The sequence below is a fragment of the Lineus longissimus genome, chromosome 4 (genome assembly GCF_910592395.1).
Source record: "Lineus longissimus chromosome 4, tnLinLong1.2, whole genome shotgun sequence".
Classification (NCBI taxonomy): Eukaryota; Metazoa; Nemertea; class Pilidiophora; order Heteronemertea; family Lineidae; genus Lineus; species Lineus longissimus.
This window is the reverse complement of record NC_088311.1, coordinates 785373-810341: the sequence shown is the minus strand read 5'-3', so window position 1 is coordinate 810341 and position 24969 is coordinate 785373. Positions and strand designations below refer to the sequence as shown.

The 24969-nt window shown below is 45.2% G+C and overlaps 2 protein-coding genes across 4 annotated transcripts in view; both read right to left on the bottom strand.

Moving 5' to 3' along the window:
- LOC135487303 (lipoxygenase homology domain-containing protein 1-like) overlaps nt 1–24969 on the bottom strand; it is a 56895-nt gene that overhangs the window by 14429 nt on the left and 17497 nt on the right. For all 3 annotated transcript variants that reach the window (XM_064770921.1, XM_064770923.1, XM_064770922.1), the window contains 9 exons: nt 3365–3409; nt 2940–3100; nt 2641–2727; nt 2255–2387; nt 1901–2134; nt 1530–1676; nt 1026–1279; nt 635–776; nt 85–376 (listed from right to left, as the gene is read on the bottom strand). In XM_064770921.1, the coding sequence (XP_064626991.1) occupies nt 85–376; nt 635–776; nt 1026–1279; nt 1530–1676; nt 1901–2134; nt 2255–2387; nt 2641–2727; nt 2940–3100; nt 3365–3409 (1495 nt within the window). The remainder of the gene's footprint in view (nt 1–84; nt 377–634; nt 777–1025; nt 1280–1529; nt 1677–1900; nt 2135–2254; nt 2388–2640; nt 2728–2939; nt 3101–3364; nt 3410–24969) is intronic.
- Nucleotides 4389–24493, bottom strand: LOC135487274 (uncharacterized). The gene is made up of 12 exons (XM_064770808.1): nt 23813–24493; nt 23518–23587; nt 23317–23355; nt 20547–22514; nt 19629–20372; nt 18628–18723; nt 6733–17760; nt 5968–5994; nt 5658–5693; nt 5235–5348; nt 4938–5030; nt 4389–4507 (listed from the first exon to the last, which is right to left on the bottom strand). The coding sequence occupies exons 1-12, from the start codon at nt 24491–24493 to the stop codon at nt 4389–4391; spliced, it is 15015 nt and encodes a 5004-aa protein (XP_064626878.1).

The window sequence follows — 24969 nt, the reverse complement described above, 5'->3', positions numbered from 1 at the left end:
TAGCTCACCTAAGCATGCTTAGGTTCGATGAAAGTTTATATCCTGTGAAAGTAAATGTATATGACACCTGCAACTTGCTCTCACCTGTTATATTCAAAGACATACTCTTGCTTTGCATCTTTGGATTCCCTCACACAGATCTCCTTGAGGAAGAGAGGTTTACCCGGCTCCTTCCCAACACACAGACTCTCCAATGCATCCAGGTAGACTGCCTCCAAAGTATAAACATCACACTTGGCGTCTGCTTCACCTTCTTCAGCTTGGCCATCAAGCAGACGTCGGGCACCTGTGTCACCCTTCCCTCCAAACATGGTCAGGTGGAGAGGTTTAGCATCACCCTCTCCGGTAGTGTGTACGTAGACTTGATACTGGAAGACTACAATGAAGATGAGGAAAGTTTTGATTCATGAAAGGTTGTTATCAGGCAAACACACCACTCCTTTGTCAACAAGCCGGCAAACCTTTTTGACTGGTGTGGCTTTGCTCATCAATCATCATTACCTAACAACACCAGACATTGTCTACGCCATCATCAATATCATCACCAGAAGGGGGCAACCCTCGATCCTGATGGGTACTAGGCGTGGATCTATAGATCACAGCCTCAACCCTGCAACCCAACTCATGTACCCACCTGGAAGGCAAGGTTGGTCATCCCGGATGGCAGCGACCTCCTTGGTGGTGTTGGGACTACCAAACGGACCAGTGGTCAGGGTAAACGGCTCCGGGGCTTTGAACGTCACCTTCTCAAGGGTAGCTTTCTCTTCAAGCTCGATCTGGTCAAATATAAAAGACAAGCGTTGGTTGACAGTGACACTTTGACCATTTTGAGCTCCTGCCTAACATGATAATCTCTCTGCAAGCAAGTTACTGGAAACACACATCAGTCAAACTGTTGTTTAGATGAGTATCTAACTCTAAACAGTAGATGATGGCAAAAGGGCACTTTGTTCTTCTGTCCATCAGCAACCCAAGCATAGTGAAATTCTGATGAAAGGTTGGTAGCTAAAAGACGTCTGCCTTACCTCATCAATCTGCCACGACTCCCAAGCGTCGTTATCATCCTTGCAGATCCTGACCTTGTAGAACTCACCAAGGTCACCAATGGTCGCCTCAAATGTGTCAAGGTTACCAGGTGTGAATACTGTACTTTCACCAGACGACAGGATGATATCATCACTGGTGTTGCCCTTGGTGCCGTAGACTGACAAGCGCGCCGTCCCTCCATTTGGTGCAGCGCTGCTTTCATTTGTTTTCACAATAACGCTGTATTCACCAACTATAAAGAGACAGAGCAGTGAAAGAATGAAGTCGGTCTTCAGATAGCTGCTGGTATGTTTTAGCATGTCACTTTTGTTGGGCAAAAGAGGTCAAATTTGACGACACATTTATCAAACCATACATCAACGTTTCAGATGATAATGCACCCAGAACAAGCCTTGAAAGTCTTCAATCATTGATACCACCGTGACAACATGATGGAATCTTTGAGACAACACATGAAATAACTCTCACTCAGGACAACCTACCAGTTACAACCTGGATGTCTCGCACTATGAGGCCGTCATCCTGCCCTTCATCCAACCATCGATGACAGGGGAAGTAGTACTTGGTCTCCGTGTCCTGATCGTCCGAAGATTCTGTGACGACGATCTTCTCAAGGAACCAACCAGCACCTACAATGACACACATGCACAATGAGATGGGCAGAAAGTGTGTTTTCTGAACCAGGGCTATGCCAGAGCATGGAATTTAACACATTTTTGATCTGATTATTCTCAACACGCATGAATGTCTAAAGGGGTAAATGCAGAGAAGGGAAAAACAACAGGGAAAACTAATGATGGAGCCAGGCTGAGTTTAAAACCCTAACTTAGGAGATGATTCATCTCAGACATACCGGGTCCTTCTCCATCATGACCGATCGTGATCTTCTCAATGGCCCCAAGGTGGACCGCCTCCACCTCGAACACATCACACTGTCCTGCCCTGAACTTGGTGGTGTTATCCTTGGATTTGAATAGGACTCTCTTGCCACAGTCCCCTCGCTCACCGTACAGGTTGACGAAGACGCTGGCCTCGGTGTCGGCAGCCAACTCATTACCAGTGTACACCTCGAGTGTGTACACCACGCCTAGAATGAAGGGAAACAAGAATGAACAAAACCTGCCAATGAAGAAACAACTAGTTTACCCCCTCAAATCAAAAGGTTGCTACACTGATTTGTCAATAACCTGAACAGAAGCTAGCTTACATGGTAGAGGCACTTCTCCTGGTCTTGTGACAGGTAGCTCCCTCCAGATGTCCAGATCATCTTCATGCCTCGACATCCAGCGGTTCACTTGGAATGTGAGCAACTCTTTGGTGTTCAGGTCGCGCATTTTGACCTAAAGAGAAGAAGAATGTTAAGGTTTAAACTCATGACACTTCCATCAGCACACAGACAACCTGATTTATCTTAATGTTGTGAGTATCACAATTCACAGCGCCAGACCAGAGGATACTCAAAGATACTCCTTTGATAAAGACTCCATTCTTGATGTAGAAATGTTAGCGTACCTTGGCCCGGATTCAGTGGCCACTTCAAACATGAAGCCTACCATGACACAATACAAACACTAGCGATGCCAATGAGCTTACCTTTTCTAAGTACCAGCCGGATGGGTCTGTATCATCATGTCCAATACGGATCTTGTAGAGCTTGCCAAGGTCTTCGCCAAGATTGATCTGCAAAGAGAAGACAAACCTGAATTGCACATAACATCACAAGACGTGCCAAGTCGCTTGTGATAAGATGTGCTGTACTACACCAGTACTCCAGTAGATAAGTGGATCAAATAGAGCTTTGTTCATGCCTTACAGACAATGTGGCCCTGAGTTCATTCCAGCTGATATAGTTATCATACCAGCCCAAATCACTTATTGAATGAGCTCCTTACCTTGAATTCATCGATGTTTCCAGCTTTGAAGAGCTCCTCCTTGCCAGTTCCGAGAACGATCGGACCAACATGGTCCTTCTCACCATAAACATAGAGAACGACGTCACCGACCCCAACATCTGGTTCCTTACCAGTGGTCACCCAGACTTTCCATTCACCCGCTGGAAATAAAGTTAGTGAGATGTTACTAGGAAGATCGGCCTACAAGGCAAGCACCTTTTAGGACAAGAGTAACAATACAATCAACAGTCGAGTAGTCACTGATACTGGACGGTTTCTAACTGTCTCAGAAGAAACGATGTGCCACACACTTGAGTTGAATACTTTGTACAGCACACCTGACCCCTATGGGTTGCTGGTTGCATTCAGAAGCAGTTCATCCTGTCATATCCACCCATCACAGAAGATATCAAGGGTTGACTTACTCTCTGGCTGATCTGCATCGGGCGTTACAGGAACCGGGCGTTCTTCTGTAAAGAGAAACAGCAACAGGGTTTACCATTTCCTCCAAGATTTGGGTTCCTTTTACTGCCATTTAGATGAAGTCATCTTGAGGCCTGAGACAAGAACCTTGCACTTGACAGATTTTGTAATATTTTACAGTTTCAAACTGGTAGTGGTTTCCAAGACTCAACTGTTCTGTGATCTCTTGTTGAATTCTAAGTTTCTGAAACAGCACAAAGAACTGCGCTGATCAAGTTGTTCATACAGGTGTGATTCAGGATTCAGATATATGAGAGTTTGTTCATGGTATTCATTCATCACGTGTAAGACATACATGTACATGTACAATGAAACATGGAAAAAAGCTAGAAAACGTCAAGAAATGTTAGTTCACACATGTAAGATAAACAAAACTTGATATTAGATGGAAACATATTGATGAATATAACAATGTGCATAACATAAAGATTAAAGTGTAGCCCTGAAAACTGGAGTAGAAGTAGGATAATGTCCTCGAATATAAAAATCTGCAATGTAGAAAAACACTTTTGCAGTACAGTTATTTTCGCGTCCATTCAGCCATAAAGTGCCCGAAGCATCTAAGTACATGATGGAGCCTTGTGCAGCATGACGTTTGGAAATCACAAAAGCACGCAAGCCCTAGAAAGATGAAAATGATTAAGCGCTTAACAAAGTTAGAAAATATGCATGAGAAATATCCAAAAACACTTTTACACCAAAGATGGCGAATCCAGTTTATCGTAGAACAGTAGAGAGTTATATAACGTTATTCACCTTTGTATGTTTCCTGGCCACCTGTAGATGGCTCATCAGTTTGAGTCCATGCTAGATTTGAAGAAAATTTACGGGATTTTATGCGGAAGCCATCATCGCAGTGATTGTGCAGCCGCTTGGCAGAATATTCCAATGATCGCATGCAGGGTAAAATGTGTTGCTTTATAAACATGTGCTGAGAGAAACCTATTTTACAATGTATGTACAACTCTACTCCTCTTCCTCTCCTACGTACGCTCGCAGCCACTTGATGAGTTTTTGCTTCCGGTCCATGAGTGCAACAGGTAGCAGAGCACTCCCTGGGGTACTCCCTGGGGTACTCACAGGAACTAGAGTTGAAGAAGGAACAAGAAGGTTAAAGTATTCACCTTGCACTACTCATATTTCAAGCCCAGGGTGACCATACTCGAGAACGATGAATCTAAACGCTAAACGCCTGGATGATACTGTCATCTACACAGAAACCAGTTGAGAATAATACAAGCAAGGCCAAGGCACCAGAAATCACCAGGTGGTGTCCAGTTCTGTCAAATATGGAGCAGACTCTTTCTCACACTGACTGAATCTTGAGGTATAACTGTTATGGAACTTGAGAGCCTTGTTTTCTTACAAGTCTTGTGGCATACAGAAAAGACTGTTTATCTGTCCACGGCATATTGTACTTCAGTCCCAAAAGCCTTGAACCAAGACCACACATCAAACATGGCAGGTCTTAATTTCAATGATTCCATGATGTTTTAACCATTAGTCTACATGTACCTTCAGATGATCCAAAGTCATTCTGAATCTCATCTTCAATGGAGCGCTCGGCAGAATCACGCCAGTCCTTTCTCTCACTATCACCAAAGATAGCTAGAAGAAAGATCACCGATATCACTCAGAGTAAGAAATACATATGGAGAATCTGCTTCTTCAATGAAACCCCTTGTGAGTTTGTTGAAGGTTCGTCATATCGGGAAGAAAAACTCATGTTTTTACTTGCAATCTTTACAGAAAACTTACAAAATTATCTTGGAAATTTGAGAAAGAGAGAAAAGTAACACGAAAAGGTTTTACCTGTGTTAGCTAATGAGTCATTGTTATTGTTGAAGAAGCTGTCGACTTCAGACATATCGGACAGCGTCAATGATTGGTCATCATTGCCGTCATCGTCCTGGATGATACTGTCATCTACACAGAAACCAGTTGAGAATAATACAACTCGTAGATAGAAGTATGAATAAGGGCAAGAGATTCCCTCTTATATTCAATGTGCAGCCCCTTCCTGGATTAGCCCATTCAAACTACAGTGGAACCCCAGTAACACGACCACCCAAGTTCAAAATTCTGAAAATTTGCCGGTCAAAGCCATGCCATATCAAGATCACTGACATGAAAACCATAGCTCTGATTACGAAAAGACTTCAAGAAAGGCTCATCTGGTCAGGAATGTCTGAACAGTCGTGAAGAACTTAAGATAAAAGAACAAATATAAAGTACCTTCATCAAGGAAGTCCTCAAGCCTGGTAAGGAATGCTGTTCAATAAGGACAGAGACTGTTAGTTACTGACATTATTACTCACAACAATGCGATACCCTAGTGATGGTCAGTGCCGCGAAGCTTTGCTGCTACACTGTTTGCCGGACAAAGACCAATGAAGAACGATGGCTCATGTATGAGCAGGAAATGATTCAAGGGACAACCCATCATGAGACAATCAGACAACCTTGTCGACTATAGGCTAGACTCGCTCAAGCAATAAATCAGAAGAAAATATCAAAGGATAAAAACATTGTGATCAATATTTACCTCTCGAACTCTCAGTTATTGTTCCAACTAGAAAAAGGAAATTTTGATCTTAATTTTTCATTTGTAGAATACTGATACAAGCATTTCACCCTTTCAAGAGTGTTTAAAGAATAATGGACGATTTGCTTAAAGCCAGGTCAATAAAATGTCCACTGACTTCATTATAAGGCCAGTCAATGGATCTTCTGTTTCGAGCCATCAATCTTTCTATCTTCATGACAACTTAAGAAGGTCGATTATGATGTCTTAGATGGCAAGCTAGAAGAAGAGTTATGAATGAAATTGGAGGCAATAGTAGTCACCTGATCGTTGCCACGGAGTCATAGACGACGGAGGACTCGCCCCAGTTGCCGTGGTTGTGTGTGATAAGGGAATATAGTCACCTGTCAATGGAAATGGTGTGTAACATGAGTCTGATGGAGTCACCAGGCATAAAGAAAGCGAAATTTGCTTACAGCTCAGTAGCCTCTTTTATAGAAGTCGTCGCTGATTAGAGCTATCAAGTAGGTTTTAATGACAACACACATCACAAGCCAATTTCAAACAGCAGTCTTGGCTGAGGTTCAGGTCAAAATATCAACAGCAATGGAGAGTAATCCAGGGCTATCTAAACCTGATGTCAGGTCTGTTCTCATGGCATGAAGCAACTTGATCATCAAGGGGCCTTTCTCAACCTGCATGCTCTCCCTGGTACCAAGCTCACACAGAAGCAGTTCCGTTTTATGCAATATAGAAGATGATGAAGACAGTTTAAAAGGTGATCACCTGGTTGCTTCACAGTTACAGCAGACTTGACTGGACTTGGTGCATCGAGGACAGGACTGATCCTGGTCACATCTTTGTCCTCCATTGGTAGGACTTGATCATGGTCACTTCGCCCTGAATGACTTCTATATCTTGGAGAGGCAGGTTTTGAAGTGCTCAGTGGAGTAGGAGAGGTGGCCATGTCAACTGAGTTCTTCATCACTGGTGATGTGGCCATGTCCATGTTCTTGACCATTGGCGAGTTTGGAGGTGTGGGGGACGTGGCCATGTCCATAGACTTCTTGACCATAGGTGAGTTTGGAGGTGTTGGGGAAGTGGCCATGTCTAACGAAATCTTGACCACTGGTGTGTTTGGAGGTGTGGGGGACGTGGCCATGTCCATGGAGTTCTTTAGTATTGGTGAGCCCAAAGGCGTGGGGGATGTTGCCAGGTCTAGAGAGTTCTTTCCAAGGCTCATTGTAGTCTGGTGAGTTTGAGAATTGACCTTCGTAGCATTGGGAGGAGTAGGTGATGTCGCCATATCAAGGGACTTTAGAGGGGATGTGCCAGCATCACACGAAAGCAGCAGACTGCCTGAGCTAGCAGGTCTTGGACTAAGACATATAACAGGTGATGTGCCAACATCAACACACTCTACTACTTGGCCTCTTCCTACACTAAGAGGTTTTGAACTTAGAGGAATTCCTGGAGATGTGCCCACATCATTAGACTCCACTACAGGCCTTAGACTTGCAGGAATTCCTGGTGATGTGCCCACATCTTGAGACTCAACCACAGGACTTGGACTTGGAGGTATTCCGGGTGACGTTCCCACATCATTAAGCTCCACCACAGGACTTGGACTTGCAGGCATTCCTGGTGACGTGCCCACATCTTGAGACTCCACCACAGGACTTGGACTTGGAGGTATTCCGGGTGACGTTCCCACATCATTAGATTCCACTACAGGTCTTGGACTTGCAGGAATTCCTGGTGATGTGCCCACATCATTAGACTCCACCACAGGACTTGGACTTGCAGGCATTCCTGGTGACGTGCCCACATCTTGAGACTCAACCACAGGACTTGGACTTGGAGGTATTCCGGGTGACGTTCCCACATCATTAGGCTCCACTTCAGGTCTTGGACTTGGAGGTATTCCAGGAGATGTGCCCACATCTTGAGACTCCACCACAGGACTTGGACTTGGAGGTATTCCTGGTGATGTGCCCACATCACAAGACTCCACTACAGGTCTTTGACTTGGAGGTATTCCGGGTGATGTGCCCACATCACAAGACTCCACTACAGGTCTTTGACTTGGAGGTATTCCGGGTGATGTGCCCACATCACAAGACTCCACTACAGGTCTTGGACTTGGAGGCATTCCGGGTGATGTGCCCACATCACAAGACTCCACTACAGTTCTTGGACTTGGAGGCATTCCAGGAGATGTGCCCACATCATTAGATTCCACTACAGGTCTTGGACTTGGAGGTATTCCGGGAGATGTGCCCACATCATTAGATTCCACTACAGGTCTTGGACTTGGAGGTATTCCAGGAGATGTGCCCACATCATTAGATTCCACCACAGGACTTGGAGGTATTCTGGGTGATGTTTTCACATCACTAGACTCCAATGCAGTTATTGGACTTGGTGGACTTGGTGATGTGCTCATATCAAAAGATGACATAGCCTGATTTGGACTTCCTGCTTTGACAGCAGTTGCCTTTAGGGCAAACCGAGGCCAATGATTGCCATGAATATCAGTTGATTTGGTAGCATCCTGCTGGAGAGTTGATGTCGTACGAACAGGTTCATCATAATATCTTGGATCAAGCTCTGTCACGAAGAATGTCTGGTAGTTCACATCAGGTACTGGATATTCCACAGGTGAATTGACAGCAAGTGCTTGATTCACAGTCCCCCACATCGTCTTCAAGAGTTGAGGCAGAGGTGATTTGTTGAAAGCCTCATTTGGTGGAGACGCTCCAGTACCTGTGTCAGTTCGGTTTACTCTCATCTGGGCTGCTCCTTTATTGATAGATGTCCGACCATCACATTCAGCACTTTGTGTCTCCTGTGCTATCTTTCTCTCCAATTCCTCGAACTCAAGAAGTGATTGGTTAATTGGACTTGTTGCAGTTTCTTCTGTTGCAAACGTCGGTTCTTGAATTGAAACTTGTGGTAGTAACCTCTCTACCATTGTATTCTCGTTGTCTGTCCATCCTACAGCTTCCTCTATCTCATCCTCAGACTCAAAACAAGGTCTTGAGGTGTTGGTTGCAGTCGACTTGTGATTGGGATGTGTTTCACCATAGTCAACATGAGACAGTTCATCCTCATCACAATCACAGAACTCATCCAATGAGCTATCCTCAGAGTCACTGGGATTGTTTAAGCCATCATCAGCATCAGTCCAACTTCTTAAACCACGCGTTTCAGATATTCGAGGAGTTACTGGCACTGCTACATGTTCAACTGGCTCAGACACTGAAGTGCCAACATCAGTCATAGTCGCTGCTGATATCGGAGGTGTTGGACCAACAGCAACTGTCCTACATGTAGAGTCACTGCTATGAGCCCTCTCCCCTCCTACATCAGGGAAGCAAACAGGGGATGTTGACTGGTGAGTTTTAGCAACACCTTTCTGATCACTGACACTCATACCGACAGCTCCAAATCCAAAAGTAAGCATCTTATCCGCTTCTTGGCCAAGCATCATCTTGTAGTCTTCTGTTAAGTTGGTCTGATCTGGGGTGGGTTCAGTTTCTTCAGGGACATTCCCGTTATTCTTCCTTCCTTCAGCCTCAGACATCATGCCTTCATTTGGTCCCTCAATGCTGCTGTGCATATGATGAACGCCTGCTGGATTCCTCTCAGGTGAAAAATGTACATGCCTTCCTCTACGCCTTTCAAGATGCGCTGGTGGGCTAACAAGTGTCCCTATATCGACCTCAGGGCTTGCAAACATAGCCATTTCTGCAGATTGTTTGGTTTCATTTTGGCCTTTTGCACGTTTCTCCTGTTCATTTTCATCTCTATGTTTACCAACTGACTTCCACTTTCCAACACTTTTCAATGCAAGGGTAGCCGGCAGGCTTTTACAATTCTTCTCATCAGCATTCCCAGTACGATGATTTGTCCCATCCCTGGCTGGAAGTAGGCTTGGCATCTCATTTATGTTCTCATGTGATGGTTGAGGACCTGCTGAGGACACTCTGTCAGTTCTGTACTCAGCAGATTCGGGCACTTGGTGAGTTATGTCATTCTGGGTAGATTCAACGGGAACCCGATTCACCACTGGTCCAGAGTCTTGCTCAAAGACCGGACAACTTACGATTGGAGCTGATTTTCTCAGAGGCTTATCCCTCCCCACAGCTTTGGCATTTACATTGGAATCATCATCAATTTGACATCTTTCTGATGTGTTTGTGTCTTTTCCTGCTGACTGGTTGTAACTTGGCTCAAAATGAGGCTCCAAAAGTGGTGACAGTACTGACTTGCTCTGCGTTTTTCTTTTTCCATGAAAAACCTGACCTGGCTTCAATCCGTTAGCACCCAGAAAGGTGCTCTTTGCCCTTGTGACAGTCTGTGATTGTGTAACAGTAGAGAAGGAGTACAAGGACGGGCTGGTCATCGTCTGAACATCAAAGCTTTCATGTCCAAGTTCGGAAGAAGTCTCAACACGAGTCACACACGTTGACCTTGTGAAGGTCGTCACTACCCTTTGGGAATTCTTCATCAGTGATGGACTGGTCATGGTTTCCACATCACAGTGTAACACTGACTCCTGCAGACTGGAATGAGTAGTAACATTGGCCTGAGATGCAGCTCTCACATTTCCATTAGCAGATTCATTGACGCCATCACTCCCTATCAACCTGACTAGCAGACTCAGCACCTTCCTCCAATCAGGATGGCCATTCTCACCACCAAGATTTGGCAAAGAGTATTGAGTTGTTTGTACCTCTAACTCAGGTTCTCTTGCAGCCAAGACAGATGCAATGCTTTCAAGATCCTGGCTGTTGGGCACAGAAATAACCGCATACTCAATTGGAGATGACACTTTCCGATCATTCCTTCCATGAAGGCCTCCTGAAGTTCCTCCAGCAAGTGGATGAGTTTCACTTTCAAGTCGGGTGTCATCAGGGTATTGGTCATACATAACTATCAACGCCCGTCTCGAATGCTGACTGTCTCCAGTTGATTCAGAATGCAAGGCCAAATCAAATGACTGCTGTGGAGCAGGGTTTGCCCTTGGAGTGATCTGCAGGCCAGCCACTTCATTGAGTGAGTGTGATATTGAAACAGCTTGCAAGGACAAGCCTTCTGGCTCAGTTCCAACCATCTTATCATCCTTCACAGGTTTTTCATTCTGAGTGTGGCAGTCTTCCTTTCCTGGCTTGTTCTCACTGATAGGACCAGAACCATCACCATCTAGTCTTGAAGAAACAGTTTTGGAACTTGCTGACGAACATCCTATTGATGGAGTGTCCACAGCTCTATTCCCGTTGAATAATGTATTCCACTGTTTCAGTGAGACACCTGTTTTTTGCTTTTGGTCAAGAAATAACTCAGGACATGGAGTAATGACTGCTTCTTCACAAGTGTTAGACTGTGCTGTATCTTCAGAGCAACTCACTGGCCTTCCTTCCACTGACACACTGGTGGATGGAATTGAAGGGCTGGTGGCTACAGTCCTGTGGACCACGCATGCAGGACGAATGGGTGCGTTTGGTCTTGATTTGTTTTCTTCTTCCCTCTCCTCCTCCTCCTCATGATTGAAGGAAAAAGGTGTTGGTACACGCCCGTGTACTGACTTGAACTGAGAGGACACATGACTGTCAACTGACAAGGCCGATTTGGATGAGGAACCCAGGGTAGCCAACCTTCCAGATTCCTCACCAATCACTAAAAAAGACCCTGTGTATGGATAAAATCTTGGATACACAATGGGTTCACTGGCTTTTCTTACTTTCTGGTGCTTCTTGTGCTTGGTCTTTGTACCTCTTGGAAAATCACTTTTAGATCGTGAATGAGAATGTGGACACACTTGGCCTGTCTTTTGCTGGGAATTAGATCTTTGCCTCATGAACACAGGGGGTTCTAGGTAAGGACTGGTGTTTTTTTTATAGCTTTGGTCTCTAGCCTTGCCCTGTCCCTGACCTTCTGAAATCTTTGGAAGAGAGACTGCTGGTTCTCTGGTAACAACCTCATTCTGCTTTTGAAGTGTTTGTTTCTTGCACAGTTCAGACAAACTCTTCAGAGATGGCCAGCTCTTTCTGCCCTTTGATTTCATCTTCTTTGGCAAAGTTGGTAAATCTGCCTCATTCTTCAGCTTAGAACCAACATGCCTACTCGTTGATTCACTAGAGTCCTGGCCCAACCCAAGGTAAAATGGCACTGGTATATTGGACATCTCCTTTTGATAAGAAGGACTGCTGTCTGTGCTGCAGCCTTGAGATGTCTGGGACATCACGGATGATTTCCTCGTCACTGAAGGCAGTTGTTGCCTCTTCTCCTGAGAGGACACAACTGATTCATCTCCATTGCCTCTTGTAAAGTATCCACTATCTTTCGGATCTGTGGCCTCTGGGCTAGTATGTTCAGCATCATAGATTCTCTCCTGGTTTTGTTTATCTGGGCTTGTACCCTCATCAACAGAGATTCTCTGCTGCTTTCGGAATGATGAAAACTTGTTCACTGACTTGAAGAATGCTGATGACTCTTGTGGCAAAGCTTTAGCTCCTACCTCCTTCGAGTTCCTTCTCTCAGTTCCAACACATTTGCTTTCTCGGCGAGGTCTGCACACGAGTGTAACACCAGGAATTTTACCTGTTGTTTCCTTGAAAAGTTCATTTGCAGTTGGCTTCCGACTTGCTCTGTTGCCAACATTTTGCCATCTACTAATCCTAGGTGTGTCTTCAGTTACTGCATCTGATGAACTGGTGGACAATGGACTTGTGGCGACCCCCACAGTCCAGTACTTTGGCCCCTTACTTGAATCATTGTCTTCTGATTCACTTGCAGACTGAGGATTTGTACCAACACTCCTGAGCCTTTGTTTAAATGTGAAGCCCAAAGAGTCTCTGTGGCTGGCCGGAATGGCTGGACTAGACAATGGAGGACTGAGTCCACTTCCAACATTTCTATAGTTTGGTCCCAGATTTATGCCATCCTCTTCTCCCTCAGATGAATGTGATGTTGGACTACTAGCAGTTGATTCAGAATCAGCTCCTGTGCCTACACTTTTGAAGTTAAATCCCCTGGTAAAAGGATTATCTCTATTTCTACTGGCAGGGGTGTTTGTAGATGATACCGGTGGAATTCCCATACTTCGGTACCGCCACTGAAATATATGTTCTATTCCACTTATCGAAGATGCTGTAGGTGGCGGGCTTGTTCCAACACCACGAGTCACTGTCCTAGACCTAAACATGTCCTCTGAATGTTCACTCGTACAGTCGGAGTCAACTCCTACTCCAATGCTTCTGTAGGTCGATTCTAGGTCTTGATCGATCTCTCCAGGTCCCCTGGAGGACGATCTGGTGGGGATTATGATCCTTGGTACAGGAGTGCCCCCAGCACCAATACTCCTGTACTTTGATTCCAGTTCTAACACTAGGTAGGGGTCATCATTTTCTGGACTGGCACCCGACTGCAAAGGACTCGTTCCAATGGCAACAGACCAGTACTTTGGTTCATTTGGTGGTGGCCAAGTGCTTGTTTCTGCATCTGTGAATTCAGGAAGTCTCTCTGGACTTATAGATGTCCCAGTGTGCCTGCTAGCAGAGAGTGCATCCAAGCTCACATTACATCCTTCCTCCTGTCTTGGTGAATTTTCAGAATCATCAGAGGTACCAGTTGCTGCTATTTCAAGCAACCTTCTTGGAGTCACTGATGTACTTGTTTCCTTGTAAGCTGGCAGATCTCCTGCTTCCATTATAGTTCCAACATCTTGACTCGCAGCAAGATCAGTAGAAGGACCTGCAGTTGAGTCTGTTCCGTCTGTTGCATTCTTGTCAGTTCCAGTTCTCTTCTTATCAGGTGTAATGGCAATCAATGGGCTTGTACCAGTGGACACTTTCTCTGGCTTCTCACCTGACGATACTTTGCTAGGCGATGTGGAGGCATCAACAGCAACCCTTGTGGGATGATTTCCTGTCCTTGAACTTGCACCAAGTGTTGCTAAGGTTCTCCATCTGTATCCGTGCGTTGTGTTTGTCTCACCAATTCTGGAAACATAAGTCTGAATGATGTTTATCTGGCGCCCTTGAACATGGTATCCCATGGACACACCAAGTAAATCCTCAAGACTCAAGTTCTTGTGAAGGCTCGGGCTGACATTTGTTCCTACATCTTTGTACATCGGTAGCTTAACACAAGTGGTTGTCGTTTCTGTGTCTTTATGTGGAGGCAGGCACTCCGGAGTAATGAAAGTCATGGCATCCTTGTAAAGAGCCATCACTCCAGACCTCGTACAGAAATTGGCATCCCATTCATTACTTTCAAACATGTTGGGTTGATTCTTGCTTTGTTTAGGTCCATCCCCAGTTTCTTTCACATTAGGGCTCAGGAGAACACAGTCATTACGTTCATATCTTTTTTCTGAATTAGTCATCGATTCCACCAAGCTCTCTGGACTACTCCCAACACATTGAGATCTGGATGGTTGGGAGTTATCAGGACTCATACTGTCGTAAGTGCCAGAGTCTTTTGAACCAGACAAGTCATCAGGAGTTTGAATGGTACCAACAATCGGGAAAGTGGACAGTCCATCCAAGCTCCCAGCTGTTTCCACCTCCCTGGACAATGGTTGTGGTAAAGGGCTCATTGAGGTTCCTTCATCAACAGTTTGTGAGAGCAGACTAGGAGTCACTGCAGTTGCTGCATCAGAGGAGTCATGGAGCATTCCTGGACTTATGCTGGTTTCTGCATCACTATATTCAGGTAACCTCTCAGGAGTTACAGAGGTCCATGTATCTCTGTTCGTGGAAAGTGCCTCTAGGTCGGAAGGATATTCTTTCTCCTGTGGTGATGTCCTCTCAAAATCATCAGATGTGGCAGTATTTTCCCTGTTCAGCAGTCGACTTGGAGTCACTGATGTACTTGCATCTTTGAACAGGGGAAGTTCATTAGGATTTATCATAGTTCCAACATCGTAACAGGTTATGGATTGAGTGTTGGGCCTATCCAACAGAGTCCTCTCTGGAGGAGTGCAGATTACACCTAGCATCATTCCAGGGTGATCCACCTCAGAAAGTAGACCAGGGCTCACAGCAGTTTCTGTCTCTACCATGGGCATCACAGGAGTGGTGCTGGCATCTTCATCCCTATATTCTGTCTTTGCCACACATTCTGTAGCTTTGGATATCGTATCAAATTCAGCTGTTGAGTCAGGAGTTCCAAACTTAGTTAGCAAATCTTCACATTCAGCATCATTAAGAGCAATATCATCTTCTTTCCAGGTTTCAATAGCAAACTGTTTCAGGACTAAATCATCGTCTTGGGTCTCCCCAGCAGGTCGTGACCGAGTCTTTCTTTTCACATCTCTCAAGGTTTCTGTCCCAATTGCAGGTAGAGATGCACTTCTCATCTTCCGCGGAAGACTTTGCATCGCCAGATCTCTGTTCATCTCATGTGTGGTGGTGTGGTACCCTCCAATATGCGGAAGTATTGCAGACTCAGTACTCAGATATTCTGGTGTATTCTGATATTCTGGTGTAATGGGAGAAACTAGACTTGCTCCGGTCACAGAGGTTTGGTATTCAGGAGTTCCTGGTGGCACAGGACTAGCCCCAACCCCTGTGCTCCGATATTCAGCTGTCACTGCTGGCATTGAACCTAACTCAGTTCCAGTGGTTTGGTTTTCAGGTGTCCGTGGTGGGACTGGACTAGCCCCAGTCCCAGTGGTTCGATATTCAGGTGCAGGTGATGGCATTGGACTAGCTCCAGTCCCAGTGGTTCGATAAGCAGGTGTCCGTGGTGGGACTGGACTAGCCCCAGTCCCAGTGGTTCGATATTCAGGTGCAAGTGATGGCACTGGACTAGCCCCAGTCCCAGTGGTTCGATATTCAGGTGCAAGTGATGGCACTGGACTAGCTCCAGTCCCAGTGGTTCGATATTCAGGTGCAAGTGATGGCACTGGACTAGCCCCAGTCCCAGTGGTTCGATAAGCAGGTGTCCGTGGTGGAAATGGACTAGCTCCAGTCCCAGTGGTTCGATATTCAGGTGCAAGTGATGGCAATGGACTAGCCCCAGTCCCAGTGGTTCGATAAGCAGGTGTCCGTGGTGGAAATGGACTAGCTCCAGTCCCAGTGGTTCGATAAGCAGGTGTCCGTGGTGGAAATGGACTAGCTCCAGTCCCAGTTGTCTGGTATTTGGGTGTCTGTGGTGGTGATGGACTCAACCCACTCCCTATATTTTGGTGTTCAAGAGCCTTCGGTGTTACAGGGCTTCCACCAGTCAGAGGAGACCAATAATCAGGTTTGTTTGGTGGGATTGGACCTCTAATTGTACAAGTACTAGCACAACCTGCTCCAGTCAACCTTTCATCTGGTGTGATGGAATTCCATGGACTTGTTCCAGCAGATACCTTATTCCCTGATTCACAAGACAACATTGGGGTCGGTGATGCCGATTTATCAATGGTAATCCTAGTTGGTGGATTAGCATTGGATGAGCTCATCTTACAGTTACAAACATCAAGAACTTGCTGGCTCTTGTGTGTATAGTTATAACTTGCCATGATTGGTGGCAGAGGGCTTGTCAATGTTCCAATGTTTCTATGACTGGAGTTCCAGCATGCATTCTTAAACTCTTGATTTGATTCACTAAATGACTGTGATGCTTCATTACTCCCAAGATAATGAGAGCTCCTTGTATAAGACAGAGCACGTTGTGACTCTGGGGTTGTGCTTAAAGGTGTTGCTCTCTCCGGGAATGCTGACATCTGTCTCAGTTCATGAGTCGGCAGAAAAGGGTGAGACATTGTTCTCCCTTGAACTGACTTCCTAGGCCAGCCTATACTGTTATTGGGTTGAGGCTTCAAGTGTTGACCAGGGAATGATTTCCTCTCTTGTTGAGATACAATCTGTGGAGACTTTTCTGAAGTAGAAGACTTTTCTGAAGTAGGAGACTGTTTCTCTTGGCTGATCTTGTTTGTTATCTGTGTATTTACCTGACCTTCTTCCCTTTGCTGAGAAGTTGCATTGTAAACACCTATTTGACACACTCTCCAGGGACGACGGTTCCGAGATTCTGGCACTGCATAGCTACCAGTCTTTTGAGCTTTCTCTGCAGGAGGGTCCTGTAGTTTTGGCCCAACACTGTAATGCTTGATTTCATTATCCCTCTTGGTACGAGGGTTCTGTGAAATTGGCTTTGCACTGCAACCTTTTTTGGTCCAATTCCTTTTTGAAAGAGGGTTTTGAGGCTTCAGTTTTGCACTGTAAGCTTGTCTCTGACTCTCCCTTGTTGGACGAGGGTTCTGAACTTTCTGCTTTGCACTGGAACCTTTCAGTTGACAAGCCGTTTTAGGATGACTGTTCACTTCTAGTGGCTCTACCTTGTCAACATCTCCACACCTGTCCCTCCCAGCTCGAGTTTGCCCAGATAGTGACTGAGAGTCACTAGTTACTCCTTGGCCATTCTGGTCCTGGTTCCTTGACCAGTCCAGATCTGAACCCGTTGTCTCCTTACTCCAAGGCTCCTGGCCAGGGCTGATATTCTGAGGTGGCCAGTTGCTGTTGGATGGGAACCCATTGTGGTCAGTTGCCCTAAGCGAGTCACACTTGGAGTTTCCATTGTATGAAATAGGCGGCAGATTACGTGTTCTACTCTCCAGAGCTGGCCCGACTTTGAAATAATCGTACATGCTTGGACACGGCAGGGGTGCAGTCCATGTTGTCTCAGGTGGTCCATGCTCGGTGTCATGACAGATACTTGGATGCCGAGCCGTGTTAGTGCGGATAGTATCAGTGGATGGTGGTGTAGTGCAAGAGTCTGTGTCGCTGTACTCCACAAGTGATTGGATAAAGTCAGCTGTCCAAGGAAACAATACAGAAGTGTTAGAATCATCTGCACCTGCATGGAACATCATTCAGGACTGGAGCATTACTGCCATGACTCTAAAGACTTCAGCAAGAGGATGCTACAATAATCACTATCTATTAATTTCTGCCAATACAATTCCACTTCAAAGATTCAATCTACATGAGCTACTTAGATATTGTTTATACTTCAATATTCGCGTTCTTTAGAAGCGAAAGTAAGAAGTCCGATTCCAAAAGTTAGAACACACCTTGGGTTAGACTTTGTATGGAGTGGATACCAGGGATATCATCCCCAGAACCTATTGTAACATACTATTTCATGATGGTATCCCAAGACTAAGTTTCGAGAAGACAAAGCATAAAAGTAACTATACGTATTTTAGCAAAAGTTCAAAGCAGATATGAAAACTTGATACTGTACCAAAGTTTGCTGCAACTTCAAGGCACATCTGATTATTACTCTGCAGCAGAGGTTTACAAGACTGATGATTCAGGATCAACAAATGTACTGAAAGCTCCTTCCAGATTCTCACAGCACCACAAATATTTAGCTGAGAAAGAAAGCAAACTTGTTCAGAAACATGAAGAGAAATGCAAAGACAAGACTGAAGCTGAGGGAAGCTAGAAATCATTTGACACTGATAATTGGAATGAAGAATGAGAAGATGTTCTCTTCATTATCATTTCCATCTTCTTGGAACCTTTAATATAAAAGCGAATATAAAACGCATATTCTGAAACATTGTTAGGAACAAAAATAAGATCGCTACTTTATAAATTCATAGAAAGTTTGAAAAGAAGAAATTGATTTGAGAAGGACCTTGTTTCTCCTGCTGGTTGTGCTCGAAGGTCTCACCTCGATTACGGCTGTAGGAGTACCCTAGAGAGGGCGATGTGGTCACTGGCCAGGGGGAGCCACCGGGATGGAGCACTTCCCATCTGCTATTCACACCTGTGACACAGAAAAGACGACTTTAATCAGCACAGAACAAATCACAACTGAAGTCACTCAATGACAGCAAACAACAAGAACTTCAACAGAAAGAAACAAACAAGCAAAATACAGGGATGAGACAAGATTCACTGAAGATGAAAGTAACGTGGCTAGAATTGTACGACAAACAGCCCAACATTCGGATGATGGATATTTCTCACAATTCGCAGCATTCTGCACCCGCTTTTCAAAATTAACCCATCTCATCCCTGAGCAAAAGAAAATCATTCTCCACTCCACACCACTGGGTAGATGATCCAAGTCAAACATCACAGCACTCTTCCATGACTCACCAAACTACTCTTTTCCATGGGACCAAGTAGGGCCTACAGTGATGTTTAGAGCCCTGATCCTGCATCAGTGTCCTGTTCCTCAACTGTCAGGTCCAAACTCTTCTACAGAATTCCATCCATATCAATTCCTTCTCTCCAATACACTTTTCAATGCCAAATCCTCAAAACAACGAGCAAGCGTGATAACACATGTTCCGGGTTTTAGTAATCCAGTGACCAGAATAATAGAGTCAATAGAGGGAGAGTGTGAAAGGTAAAGATGTTGACTACAGTAGCACTCAAAGGTTGAACCTGGTTATCTATCAGTCCATATTGCTATAGTTTTCACTTTTAGTCACACTTAAAAACATATCTCAAAACAAGTGTCCATGTATATTCATTATCAATAAAGATATTCATACATATATATCCATACCAAATTATTATATTGTTTCAACAGTTCATTCAAATCATATATAAACACACAACTCTATTATACAACATATTTCTCCTTGTTAATTTAATCAGCTTTCTCATCTCCAGCCTGTGCTGGTTGGAGATGACCAGAAAGAGGTTTGTCATTATCATTACCAGCTTTATCATCAGCTGGCCCATCCCGACTATCCTCAGCTTTAGCCTCCCTCTCTGTCATTGTCTCCTCAGGATCCACAGTTGGAGCATGTTCTTCTGAAGGTTTGTTCAGACTGTCCTCAGTTGTAGCCTCATCCTCAGCTGGTTTATCCTGACTGGTTTCATCATTGGCTGGCTTGTCCTCAGTCACCTGGTCCTTTGAGTCCTCGTCCTCTGCTGGTTTATCCTCAGCTCTGGCCTCATCCTCTGCTGGTTTATCCTCAGCTCTGGCCTCATCCTCTGCTGGTTTATCCTCAGCTCTGGCCTCATCCTCTGCTGGTTTATCCTCACTCGTGGCCTCATCCTCTGCTGGTTTATCCTCTGTGGCCTTGTCCTTTGTGGGCTCATCCTCTCCTGGTTTATCCTCACTAGTGGCCTCATCCTCTGCTGGTTTATCCTCACTTGTGGCCTCATCCTCTGCTGGTTTATCCTCACTTGTGGCCTCATCCTCTGCTGGTTTATCCTCTGTGGCCTTGTCCTTTGTGGGCTCATCCTCTCCTGGTTTATCCTCACTAGTGGCCTCATCCTCTGCTGGTTTATCCTCACTTGTGGCCTCATCCTCTGCTGGTTTATCCTCACTTGTGGCCTCATCCTCTGCTGGTTTATCCTCTGTGGCCTTGTCCTTTGTGGGCTCATCCTCTCCTGGTTTATCCTCACTAGTGGCCTCATCCTCTGCTGGTTTATCCTCACTTGTGGCCTCATCCTCTGCTGGTTTATCCTCTGTGGCCTCGTTCTTTGTGGGCTCATACTCTCCTGGTTTATCATCAGTCACAGGCTCATCCTGTGCTGGTTTAACCTCAATCCCAGTCTCACACTCTGCTGTTGCATTTTCCAGTGGTTTATCCAGACTATCCTCAGTTATCTCAGTATGACTCTCACCCTCTGGGGATAGCTCAATATCTTCTTGTTTAGTATCTGCTTCCACTGGTGCTTCAGGAACTTCCTCAGGCTGTACCTCATGCCCTCCACCTACATCTGAAGCTGTCTCAGCTGTCTCCACAGGGACAGCAACTACAGCAGTATCAACCTCCTTAGCATCAACTTCAGACGGATTCTCCTCCTGTTCTGCTGTCTTATTCTTATTCACCTCTCCATCATCATCATTTGCCAAATTGCCACTCAGTGCTGGATCCTCAGCATCTTGATCCGCGGGAGCCTCTTCCGTATGAACATCATCCAATTCCCGTTTGCCTTCCTCGGTGACACTCTCAGCCTTGTCCACTCCTCCTTTATCAGCGGTGGTTTCATCATCAGATTCCTTTGCCACCTCATTGTTATTCTGCCCAATGTCTGCCTTTTCTTCCTGCTCCCTAACATCATCATGACTCTCCCCATCTAGATCATCTTCACCTGCTTCAACATGTTCATCAACAGCAGGGAACTCACTGACCTCAGCTTCATTAACTTCTTCATCCTCATTTTCAGCTCTGGCAACTTCAGCCTCATTCTCCTGTGGTTTTTCCTCATCCTCCTTTTCTCCTGATTCCTCCCCATCAACATGATTAACTGAACCACCTTCATCTTCATTTCTCTCAACAACAGAAGATGTTGCCAGCTGTGGGTCGGGAGAAACATGTGTCTCATCATCAACAGCTACAGGAGTTCCAGAGTGACTCGCTGGGTGGCTCCTGCTAGAGAAAGCTCTCTCTGTTTCCTCACTATCATCAACAGCTACAGGAGTTCCAGAGTGACTCGCTGGGTGGCTCTTGCTGGAGAAAGCTCTCTCTGCTTCCTCACTATCATCAACAGCTACAGGAGTTCCAGAGTGACTCGCTGGGTGGCTCCTGCTAGAGAAAGCTCTCTCTGTTTCCTCACTATCATCAACAACCACAGGAGTTCCAGAGTGACTGGCTGGGCCGCTCCTGCTGGAGAAAGCTCTCTCTGTTTCCTCACTATCATCAACAGCTACAGGAGTTCCAGAGTGACTGGCTGGGCCGCTCTTGCTGGAGAAAGCTCTCTCTGTTTCCCCACTATCATCAACAGCTACAGGAGTTCCAGAGTGACTGGCTGGGCCGCTCTTGCTGGAGAAAGCTCTCTCTGTTTCCCCACTATCATCAACAGCTACAGGAGTTCCAGAGTGACTGGCTGGGCCGCTCCTACTTGAGAAAGCTCTCTCTGCTTCCTCACTATCATCAACAGCTACAGGAGTTCCAGAGTGACTGGCTGGGTGGCTCTTGCTTGAGAAAGCTCTCTCTGTTTCCTCACTATCATCAACAGCCACAGGAGTTCCAGAGTGACTGGCTGGGTGGCTTCTGCTTGAGAAAGCTCTCTCTGTTTCCTCACTATCATCAACAGCCACAGGAGTTCCAGAGCGACTCACTGTGCGGCTTCTGCCAGAGAAAGCCCTTTCAGTTGCCTCTTCTTTTACTGGAACATCCTCGAAAACAGACTCTGCCTTGTCATCATCCAAATCATCAGGATCCACCTTGTCCTCTTGGTCTAGTGAGCTGCCAATAGGAGGCAGGGCTTTGTATGATGTGAGGCGAGTCCTAACACCAGTAGTTGGCCGAGATAAAGCCCGTTCCTCATCAAATGAATGCTGTCTCACTAACTTCCCACGCCGCGAACCACCAGATGTAGCAGATTCTAACAGATCAGACGCTGAATAACGGCGGGAGTGAGAGCTGGGATGTTGAGTTGAAGTTGCTCTGACACTCTCACGTGACCATTCCCGATCATCCACTCCCTGCTCTTCTCCTGGAGTCCCAGCCGCAGACCGCCTGCTATCTGCGCTATTGTGTCTTGTTGGAACTTGTGTGAGGAGTGGAGATGACTTTCCTGCACTGTCAGGGGTATAGGTCAGACATCTATTGATGGGTGAGGTTGCAGCTTTTTGTGATGCTTCATCTGTCCGCAAGCAAGAAGAAGGAAGCAGTGTTTACAAGCGTATTTAAAGGACAGAACCAACAAATAGTCTAAGAGTAAAGAGAACTCAACTGAAGATCGTATCAATACACTGTATCATTATCTCAACGATATCATAAATATTAAATCAGTCTGAAGTATCTAGCTTCATGAATGAGATTGTCAATATCAAACTTCCAGCAGTTGATGCAAAATTCAACCAAATCATGATAATCACAATCAGATTTAAAGAGGCACTCAGGACACCTAACGTTATTGCACCATTCACAAGCAATGGAATCCAACAAAGTAATAACAAGAAATTTGAAGAAATTTGAAGAAATAACCAACACTCAAAGCATCCGAGTTTACGAAAACTGACATGAAACGAACTCTGAAATGAAAACAATTCTGAAGTAACAATCAAAGTAAGTGGCAAAACCTGAGAAGAGAAATCAAACTTATATGTCGAAGTGGACTGAAACATATAAATAACACACATCACAAAAATAATATACTGTGGAACCCCGGTTGATGAACACCACGGTAACACGACCACCCCGCTATGATGACCAAGCATCGCTGGCCCCAAATGGTAATGCATTTTGTCCCCGGATTTTCAACTTCACTAACCGACCACCCTGGTAAGGCGACCATTCAACCTCGGCCCAATGAGTGGTTGTATTACTGGGGTTCCACTGTAAACACATTCATAACAGAGAAGCAGGAAGACGAAAACTTCAATAATCTGCAAAATGTAAATCAAGTATTTCAAAGTTGACTCCACGCTTGGACTGCCACTCACCATCAAAATCATCTGAATATGCAGCCTCATCCTCATAATCTGTAGAGAAAACAGCGGACAAACATGGTATAAGGCTGGTAGTCACTTGCTATAAAGGCAGACCAAGTTCAATACTTTAGGAGGACCCTGACGAGAGCCCTCCAGTGAATAACATAAACATGTTAGCAACAACATCCAATAGATCATTGTTAGGTTTATTACTGCAAGTTCCAGGACCATTCTTGTAGAGATCTAATGACTGTGCTTGATAAATCATCTCCAGGGTATCATACTGAAACAAGAGATTCATGAAAGTAAAGGAGTCATGACACAATGACAATGTGCAAAGTTATTGATAATCTCTGAAAGGCTCACGTTAGGAAAACAAGTCAGAGCACTCGAAAAGAAGATTAGAAATACATTGTATGTGAAAACAAGAGATTATATTTAAACAAATTGATACATGTGACTATTGTTTTCTGATATTTGGTTATGGTCACTTGACAAGGGTGCACACCTGGCACTCACCAACAACAGGTTCAGGGGTAATGATAGGTTCTGTTGGTGCATCCGCGACATCAAGATGTTTATCCTGTTCAGGTTCATTAAGCAGACGTTCACTGTCCCCCTGGTCTTGTGTGAGGAAGCTAGATTCAACAGGTTCTGACTGGTCTCCAGTTGTGAAATGGAATTCAAGATGGCCGCCTTCAACTTCATTTTCGTCATGGTGAGATGACTCATCGTCTGCCTCTGTTGCCGAGACATCCTCGATCTCTGACATCAGTTCATACGTCTCCTTGGGAACCTCAACAGACCCTCTCTCCCTGATTGACCGCGGCCGGGCAGATGCCTGGCGAGATGGCCTCTCTAATCGGGCCGACTCTGGCTTAAGACGAGGCTCATGACTTGTGTGATTGCGATCACTCATTAAGGACTGTCCATCAGATTCCTCTGCGATGTCTTCAAATCGCTTACTGCCTTCATCAGGCACGTGTTCCAAGGGACCTCCCACCAACGGGGGAATCAAGGTGCTATCATCTTCAGCAGAGGAAATCACTTGAGCCTCGATTTCATCGCCTTGCTTTTCCTGCATAGCAGGTGTCCGAGGTGAATGAAGCGCCACCTGAGTCAAGGGAACCGGACTAATACTAGCCGCGTTATCATTGGAACTATCTAGAAAGCAGAAACAGTGAAGCATTGTGCATAAGAATGAAATTGAAAACAGTTCATTAAAGCATTTCTCCATGTGAGTGTTGAAAAGATACAGTTGACTGAAACAGTAAACATGACGTCTGCTTCTGAAACACTCAACACATGTAAGACTGATAGATGGATGGTACCAACAGAGGCGACTTTGAACACAAGTTAAGGTGTAATACCAATTCCATTCAAGTTATTTTGATGCGGTTGTGGGCAATACTTCAAAGTTTCACACATTCCATATGTAATTATACTGCTGGTCGTTCAAAATATCAGTCCTTGAAAACTAAAAGTGTTAATACAGAACTGGTGGAAATGAAGTACACAATCACTGAAATACAGGAAACAAGAGATAATCAAGCCAAGTAGAAAGGCAGACGTGAATATTCCTTCAGGATCTTTATGAAAGAAACGACAAGGTTCTGTTATGACTCTGTCAAAAGCGGATAAGTCCTCTCACCCACAACAACTCGT